This window comes from Neomonachus schauinslandi, chromosome 5 (assembly GCF_002201575.2).
Source record: "Neomonachus schauinslandi chromosome 5, ASM220157v2, whole genome shotgun sequence".
Classification (NCBI taxonomy): Eukaryota; Metazoa; Chordata; class Mammalia; order Carnivora; family Phocidae; genus Neomonachus; species Neomonachus schauinslandi.
Genome location: NC_058407.1, coordinates 61,077,262 through 61,086,035, shown reverse-complemented (window position 1 = coordinate 61,086,035; position 8,774 = coordinate 61,077,262). Strand labels below are relative to the sequence as shown.

General features: G+C 52.3%; 1 protein-coding gene across 1 annotated transcript in view; it reads right to left on the bottom strand.

Annotated features, from left to right (window-relative positions):
* KRT74 (keratin 74) overlaps window positions 1-6,824 on the bottom strand; it is a 7,323-nt gene extending 499 nt beyond the window's left edge. Inside the window, 8 exon segments of the mRNA XM_021686751.1 lie at window positions 288-322; window positions 743-963; window positions 2,275-2,400; window positions 3,579-3,740; window positions 4,205-4,300; window positions 4,771-4,831; window positions 5,524-5,738; window positions 6,354-6,824. Of these exon segments, the coding sequence (XP_021542426.1) occupies window positions 288-322; window positions 743-963; window positions 2,275-2,400; window positions 3,579-3,740; window positions 4,205-4,300; window positions 4,771-4,831; window positions 5,524-5,738; window positions 6,354-6,824 (1,387 nt within the window).
* Between the last annotated feature and the right edge of the window lie 1,950 nt (window positions 6,825-8,774).

The window sequence follows — 8,774 nt, the reverse complement described above, 5'->3', positions numbered from 1 at the left end:
CTCTCTCTCTCTCTCTCTCTCTCTCTCTCTCTCTCTCTCTCTCTCTCTCGATGACAATGCCCCGGGGAGAGACAGGGAGGAAATGGGGTGGGCATGACTTCAGCACTGTTGCCATGGGACAAAGGGAAGTAGGTTTTCTTTGAAGACAGAGAAGTTTCAAAAGACAGTAACAGAAAGTCCCAGATTGGGGGAGACCATGAGTGGAGGGGGCATCGCCCTACCCTGGGGTCCCCGACTTTCCCATCCAGCCAGAATCCCCACCCGACCCATCTCTCAGGAATACTTACAGATGCTCACGGAGGATGGGTTTTCACCAGACATCCTGTAAGACAGAAAGTTAGAGAGGGATAAAACCTCAGCGAGTGTCTACCCTCAGCTAAACCTTGATGGGCACCTGCTTTACCATGTATATTATTTTAATTCATCCTTAAAACACTGTGTGAGATGGAGATTATAATCCCATTTTACAGGTGAGGAAATAGAGATAAAGAGACGCTAAAAGATCTGCCAGGACCACAGCTTATATGTGCCAAAGCCAGTGAGGAAATCTGATCTGTCTGATCTTACTTGTTCTTCTGCCTGTTTTGTGTTTGAGCTCCCCTCACAGGGAGCAGCAGCTGAGCTCCCCAGTCAAACCACCACCCTGTGCTCATCTCTTTCATCTTCCACTTCCCAAATGTCCCCAGCCCAGCAGAGAGCCACCCACAGCCCCTTCTCCCCAGCATTCCCCTCCACCCCCCACCTGCACTCCTCGCCCTCCAGCAGCTTGCGGTAGGTGGCGATCTCCATGTCCAGGGCCAGCTTCGTGCTCATGAGCTCCTGGTACTCACGCAGCATCCGGGCCAGCTCATCCTTGGCCTGGTGCAGGGCTGCCTCCAGCTCGTCCAGCTTGGCCCAGGCGTCCTTCAGGGCACAGTCGCCCCGCTGCTCGGCATCAGTGATGGCCGTCTCCAGGTTGGCACACTAAAAGCCAAAGAACAGGGAGATCATCAGAATGCAAAATAGTTTTTAGATCTTCTGGGTGAGGTAGCACAACCCCCTCACTTCCCAGATGAAGCCCGAGGTGACAGCGAGTAAGGCTGCAGAGGCAGAGCTAGAGCCAGGCCTCCTCTATTTTGTTGCAGATGGATATTCTGTGAGAAGCTGCTGAAGCAGTTGCATTTCATGAATATAGGAAGAAACTCGTGATGTTTGCAAAGTTGTCTAGTCCCTGTGGTTGGAGGCCACCAATGGCTCCAGGTTGAAAGGACACCAGGTCCAGGAGAATCATGCTGAGACCCCAGCCAGGACGCCTCTAGGGATCGGACAGCATGCCAAGGCACCACTCTTGTCGGATTCCTGTCTGCAGGACAGCTCCCAGTGGGGACCCTTGCTACCTGTAAACACCAAGAGTGAGTGTTTCTGGAACACTGCAGCACTCTGCAGGGAGGGTCTGGCTAAATGCACCCTTTCTCAGCTTGGATAGGGCGTGGAGGTTGTAGGGACTCAGGGAGGAGAGTGGGCACTGCTCTTTCATGTTGGTGTTCTATCACTAGTAGAGTTGACTTGGTTCTTTGGGGAGGACACAGGAAGAATTCACCACCCCCTTAATATCATCTCCCCACTGACATGGTGTTTAAGCTCTGCTGCTTTCAGGGAAGACAGGACTCCCTAGCTGAAGTGGACATGGTACCGTGGTACAGGGCAGGGACACCCAGGAGGGCTTCATCTGCTGCTGTCCTCCCTTGGTCACCAGGACGATGCCCCCACCCAGAGGGCAAGAACTTAATGTGGCCACAGAGGGGCCTGGGACGCATTTCCCCATGCACCCCCCCCCCGCCACGTGTTTTGCGTGTCCAGTGGGAAGAGGAGGCATGGGACCTGCTGTCAGAGAGCACATCTGAAGGGGATGTAGAGCAGGTTTGTTGCACACAGAAAAGGTCTGAGAAAGAGGGGGAAAGAAGGAGGAAAACTGATTTCCATCCTGACTGTTGATAACCAGCTGGAGACCTTGGGCAAGTCACTTCCCTCTCCTTATCTGCCCATCTTCTTTATCTGCAAACTGGGAGTCGGATGAAGTAAGCTCAAGGCACTTCCCAGCTCTTAGCAGAGTGTCAGCTCCGACCACGGGTACAGAGGCAGGTGGGAAAGAGGAACAGTGGATGGCTGAGGGGCTCCCAAACCCAGACTGGGAGATATGCTTTTTACTAAAGGGTGGGCTCCAGTTTCTCCATCACAGAGGATGAAATTGAACTTCACAAAGAACTTGACACTCTTTGTGAGGTTGCTGCCCACCTGCTTTTTTACATTTGCAGTCTCATACCGGATCCTCTGGATAAGCCGGTTCGGCTCTGACATCTCGTTCTTGGTGTGTTTGAGGTCATCACCATGCCGGCCTGCTGTCAGCTGCAGCTCTTGGATCTGGTTTCCCAGAGATAGAAAGTTGGTTATGAGACAGGACTGCACCCCCCTGCCCCCGATTCGAAGTAGAGGAAGGGTCCTGAGCAAACAATTCCATGGTTGGGGCCAGCCCGGGGAGATGGCTCCAGAACAGGATGTGTTGGAGCCGGGGCCTGGGCATCCTTCCAGCTATGTGGTGGTGCTTCCGACCAAGACGTCCACCCACATCTCTAAGCGGAAACTGTGTGTTGGACCCATCCTTTCTCATTGCCCTGCCTGTAATCTTTCCTGAGCTGGATGAAAGAAAGGTGCAGGTCACATTTATTAAGCACTCCTGAAATGTAAGAAGAGCTCTCCACTCATTAAGCACCTCTTTACAGAGGCCTCTGTTAAAGGCCAGATTCTGCTCCAGGTGCTAAGGATGCAGCAGTGAACAGGATCGGTGAGGTCCCTTCCCTCACGGGACATACATTCTCCCGCGGCCCTTTCTCAGTGACAAGTGGAGGGCCAGGAGGGGCACACTGAAGGCAATGTGTACCCTTGGGGTGGTGGGATTGTTGGCTCAGGGCTTGCAGCTCATATCTTCCCCTCTTCCCTTGCCCAGTCCTCCAGAGAAGAGGGGATGATGTATCCAAGGACAGGGGATGCGGAACCTGAGGTCTTTGCTGTTGATGGGATTTAACAACGTGAGGAGTGCCAGAGCAGGGCAGGTGTGAAGCCCTGGAGAGCACACAGGTAAAGGGTCTTCTCTAAGCATAACTCCCATTACCCAGAATCCACCTAGACTTCCACTTCCTACTCTTGGAAGTCCAGAAAAGAGCTCATGGCTTCCCCTTCACTCCCTGTCCCACCCTGGGTCTCCCATAACTACTCTCCACCATATTTGTTATTCTCTCTCCTTCTGCCCCATGATGACATGACCTAATCCCTGGAAACACATTTGTTCTACAGCAGAAACACCTCTCTTCTTTATTCCGTCAGAAGATTGCCTGTCCCTCTCTGTTGACTATGCCCATTCGTTTATCTTTGATAAAAGTCTCTACTGAGAATTCTTTTTGAATAGAATACCGTTAAAGCATTGGTTATAACCATTCTTTCATTCAGCACATCTACAAAGGTAGCTCTTTCATTCACTGGTGGAGGTACCCTTCCCAGGAAAGGAGAGGCTAGTGGAAGACAGAGATCCCCTTGGTGCCCACCTTGCTCTGGTATAGGGCCTCCGCTTCGGCCCTGCTCTTCAGGGCGATCTCATACTGAGCTCGGACCTTGGCAATGATGCTGTCCAGGTCCAGGTCCCGGTTGTTGTCCATGGACAGGATGACAGAGGTTTCACTGGCATGAGTCTGAATCTGGGCTATCTCCTGAGTTGAGAGATGAGGACAGAGTCAGGGTCCCCTAGCCTCCCTTTGTTGCCTATTCGTCTTCTGGGCTGAAGTGGTGGGAAGAAGTGCCTGCTCTAGGTCTGAATGTTGGAGCCTAGGGAGAAGGCTCACAGCAGCAGGATGCACCCCTCGTGGGCAGTGGAGACATTTCCTATAATTCACAGAGTCAAGAACCTGTGCTTGAGTAGGACCTCATGGGGTCATTTTTTTCTGTCTGAGTGCAAGATCACTATCATAGCCCAGGTGGGATTGTCTCTTTTGTATATGGCTTCTGGGGACCAAGATCCTACACTTCCATGGCCTCCCAGTGCAGAGTTTTGCACCTTTCTATCAAAACATCTTTAATTCTGTTTATCCTAAATCCCTCTTATTGACATCTCCCCAGAAGAGCCAAGTGAGGCCCTCACTTGGCTGGGGTGGGAGAAAGACAGGAGCATCCTCACCGCATCATACAAACACTTGAGGAACTTGATGTCTTTGTCCAGAGAATCTACTTTGGCCTGGAGCTCCACCTTCACTGTGTAGGCTGCATCTGCATCCTGCCAAAGGCACCCAGAACATTCAGTCAATACAACCTTCATCTCATGAGCTTTCCCTGTCCCTGCTCTCAGAGCCATCTGATTTCCTATTGTTTGCCTGCAAAGGGAAGCATACGGATGAATAAAACTTTTTCTCATACTCAATGACTCTTTGAAAATAGAGAAAGAGGAATATTGCTCTGTTACACTGGAGAAAACAAAGCCCAGAGAGGCAGAATGAGTTTCCCCAAGTCACATAGGAGGGCCAAGCTGGACCAGAGTTTCTCTTTTCCCAGACCAGAATTCCCTCCTGTCTGTCTCTGTCCTTTGCCTGGCTGTGTATCCCGCCTCTTCAGCTTGCTAGAGGCCAGAACAATGACTCCATCCCCACTCAGGCATCAGCCCCTCCCCAGAAGGCCTGGGCTGGAATCCTGCGCAGAGCTGGTTGGGATGGGGATGCAAAAGAGAGCAAAGGCTCTTCACTCCCTTACCGTCTTGAGCACCACAAAATCGTTCTCAGCTGCTGTGCGCCGACTAATCTCCACCTCATACCTGTGGGCGAAAAGAGAAGATAGCAGGGGCCTCAGTCCCCTGGGCCAAGAACCTCCTGTTCTCACTGGTGGGCAAGTGCTCAGGATGCAGAGTCCCTGCCGGATCTCCTAGAGGTGAGCACTGCACAGGCTGGGGGTGGCAGGACTATGTCCCTGAGTTATCTCATTAATATTCCACTCGCTGGAGGCTAGGAAAATATCCCAGTGCCTGTTAGGTTCCCCAAACTGGCCACTGAACAAGTCACTGGATCAATGAGCGTGGAACTCCTTCCTATCAACCAGGTAGGAAGTTCTCATCAAACAGGGCAGGCTGTTCCCCCACAACCAAGGGAGGGGTGTGAGCCCCTGGCCCTGGTGCTTGCTCCCTCCCCTCCTAAAAAGTGGCACAGAGATTGGGTTTGCCCAGGAGCCTCTGGGAACATGACCCATGACCTTGGTGGGACCTGCTCACCTCTTCTTGTAATCCTCCACAACGTCCCGCACCATCCTCAGTTCCAAGTCCAGCCGTATACTGTCCCTGGACTGCCTGGCCACCCAGAGAGGGCCCTCATCTTGCCCGGCTAGGGGAACTCAGGATGGGCCATTCTTACCTGAGCTCAGTGCCCCTGAGGCCAGAGGCAAGTGTCCCAGGGCCTGCTGGGAAAGCCCAGCTCTGGCAGGCCAGTCAGCCTATAGGTGTTGTGTCCTGCTCACCTTCTCTTGTAGTCCTCCACTGCGTCCCGCACGCTCCTCAGCTCCGAGTCCAGCTGCACCCTGTCCCCGGACAGCATCTCCAGCTGCTTCCGCAGGTTGCTGATGTAGCCCTCGAGGATGGGCTCCAGGTTCTTCCTGCAGTTGTTCAGGTCCAGCTGCTGCAGCAGCTCCCACTTGGTCTCCAACACCTGGTTCTGCTGCTCCAGGAACCGTACCTGGGACCACAATGGAAGTGATCATGTCCATGGACATAGACTATTGACTCTCAGGTTATATAGATTTTTCTAAAGTCATTAGGCTCAGATGTTGACTCTCCACTCATGGAATTCCATGCAAACTAGGCCCTTTGCAAGTGCTCATCCCATAGCTTTCTAGACAAAACCAATCCCTGAAAACTCACGGAAGAAGGAAATGCAGTAACTTTCTTTCATTGCCTGACTCAGCGCCAGGAGATGCTCCTCCTGATGACTCAGCCAAGTGTTTCTTCTGTACCATGAGCCCTCCCTTCCCAATGGTGTTGATTCTACCAGCTCTTCATCTTCTTTAAAGGGCTGGAGATTCGTCCAGCTGTCCTCCAGAAACCCAGAACTTCTTTCTCAAGGTGGGGCTACCCTTTACTCAATTTTCCACCCATCTCTGCAAAATCCCCCAAGGAAGCAACACATTCATTTATTCCTTTGTGCTACCCAGCTTACAGGACGTTATGATGGGGGAGTCCTTCCCGAGACCCAGTTGCCACCGTTCCATCCACAGTGCCCTGTCCACTCCCCGGCAGCAAGGAATTGCTCACATCTCACTGAACTGTCTCATCCTCCTCCCATGAAACCCACCTTATCAATGAAGGAGGCAAACTTGTCATTCAGAGCCTTGATCTGCTCCCGCTCCTGGATGCACACTCTCTGGATCTCCGGGTCCAGCTCCATGTTGAGGGGGGCCAGGAGACTCTTGTTGATGGTGACCCGGTAGATGCCCCCGGGTGGGCACATGGATGGGCACACAGGCCCTGAGGCCACACTGCCAAACATGCTGCCAGCAAAGCCAGTGGCCCTCCCCACTCCATACTCAGAGCCCGCCCCAAAATTATAACCTCCAGTCCGAACACCACCAGCAGCCATGTTGAGGGAAATACACCGATTCCCTCCAAGACTGTAGAGGCTCTGACTGCCAAAGCCAGCCCCAGGTCCTTTGCCAACTGCACGGTAAGAAGCTGCACTGCCCAGAGGCTGCCTCAGCACCACTGCTGAGTGCCCACTGAAGCCACCCTTGTCACCACCAGGCTTGATGTTCAGTTGGCGATTCATGCTAGGAAAGATGGAGTTAACAGAGTTAGAGAAAGCAGTCAGCAATGGATAGAGAACACTCTGATGAGGCGCCCAGAGTGCTTCCTCCTTTTATCCTGTCGAGCCCAGGACACCGGAAAAGGGCGTCTCTCCACTATCTCCTTTCTTTGTGCTGAAGGGCCAGGAGCCATGGGTAATTTGTAGAACAGAGATCTCCAAGCTCTTTGCGGCAACAAAGCGTTTCTGATAGCCAGCAGAATATGCTGCCCTTGCAGACTGGATTGGTCTAATCGGGCATTTATCTATGCTCTTAATTAGGGACCTGGAGATTTATCCCCTTCTGAGATCTCCTAGCTTTCTTTTTTTCAGGGCTGCCTCCTTCTTGCTTATCTATGAGCAAGGAGCAGGGGCAAATGTCTGGCTTTATCCAGAAAGGGCTCATCCAAAAACCCAAGGTTTCCTCCCAAGAGAATCCATCTCCTAGTATCTGGTCTTGTTGAGGAGCCAAAGTGTTCATGCCAGAGAAGAGGAGACTCAGAAAGAACATGAGGGGTGTCTTCAAAGATCTAGATCCAAGCAGAATTTCCAGGCATCACTCTTTGGGTCGCTAAGAACCCCAGCTGTCCAGTGGTGGAAAACACCCCAGGAAATAGTGGAAATGACCCCACAGAGTCTGCATGGTCCTCAGCAGGGGTATTGTCTGGGGCTTTCCGTGGGCGAGGACTGGGTAGTGGTGCCTTGAGGTTGCCTTTTCAACAGTGAGAACCTTTTCAGGCAGTGGGCAGTTCCTGCAGCCACGTTTTTGCTCCCAAAGTTGTCCGCCCCATCCTAGGAGCTCAGACATTAGTTCTTCTCTGGGAGAATGTTTCCCCAACCCTTGGGCTCCCTGTGGAAACATTCCATGCCCAGGGACCAAGAAACAGAAGTCCCTGAGTTCCACTCATTGGTTTGGGGTGAGCTGTTCTGCCAGTTTCCAGATCACTTCAGGAAGTCACTCAAGTTGGGGACAGAAGAGAGCAGCCTTTTATTAGCTCAGGTAGTCCTGGCAGGGTGAAATGTTACAAAATAACTTCAAAAACAGGCATCTGGTAGCTACCCTAATGCAGGACACTGACCACTTCCTTTAAGTAAACTGAGCAGCCTCAACCCATTTGGATCAGCTAGAGAGTGGTAGACCAGTGCTCCCACTGCAGGGGAGGAGGGTGGAGATGGTGAGCTGGCCAGCAGGATGGAGCTGGGAATGCTCCTCAGAGGGTCTTCCCTTCACATGGTGTTCTTCTCGCATCCCAGAAAGCAGCAGTGGGAGCTCCTTCTCTAGGAACCCTGTCTCCCCACCTTCCTGGCAGGGCCTAGCCTCAAAGCATGGGAGGGCATAATTTAAATGGTTTCTTGTGGTTTTCTAAGCCAGACTGCAAGTGCTGGTGTGTGCATGTCAACAAACGGTGTAAGTCCCTCGACCAACCTATGGCCCCAGCCCCCAAGGAGGCTGAGGACCAATGAGAGGAATCTACATAAAGAACTGAATCTGGGCCCCATGCTCCAGACTGACAGAAGAGCGTTGTGAAAGAAGGATTTGGAGGTATGATGGGGAAAGCAGGCTAATTTTGATTGGGGGCTTTTAGGAACGTCCGGAAGGCCGGGCTTGTACCCCCTCCCCACCCCAGCACTCGTGGCAAAGGCTGCTTCGGAGCAGCTGCTCCCAGGCAGTGGGGACACTCGTACTACTTGTAGTTAACAGCGACGGTGGCAGCGACAGTACCCACCATCGTGACCGTGAAAGTAATAACAAAAAGGGTTCACATCCGTTGTTCACATTGCATGTGCCAGGCATCGTGCTGAGGACTACAAGGATTTCTATTCCAACCCTGATGCTACTAACTTCACTTGAGAGGTGAAGAACTGGAGACTTAGAGATGTTAAAGAACTTGCCCAAGGTCACTCAGCCAGTTCATCAGAGCTGGGACTGGAATC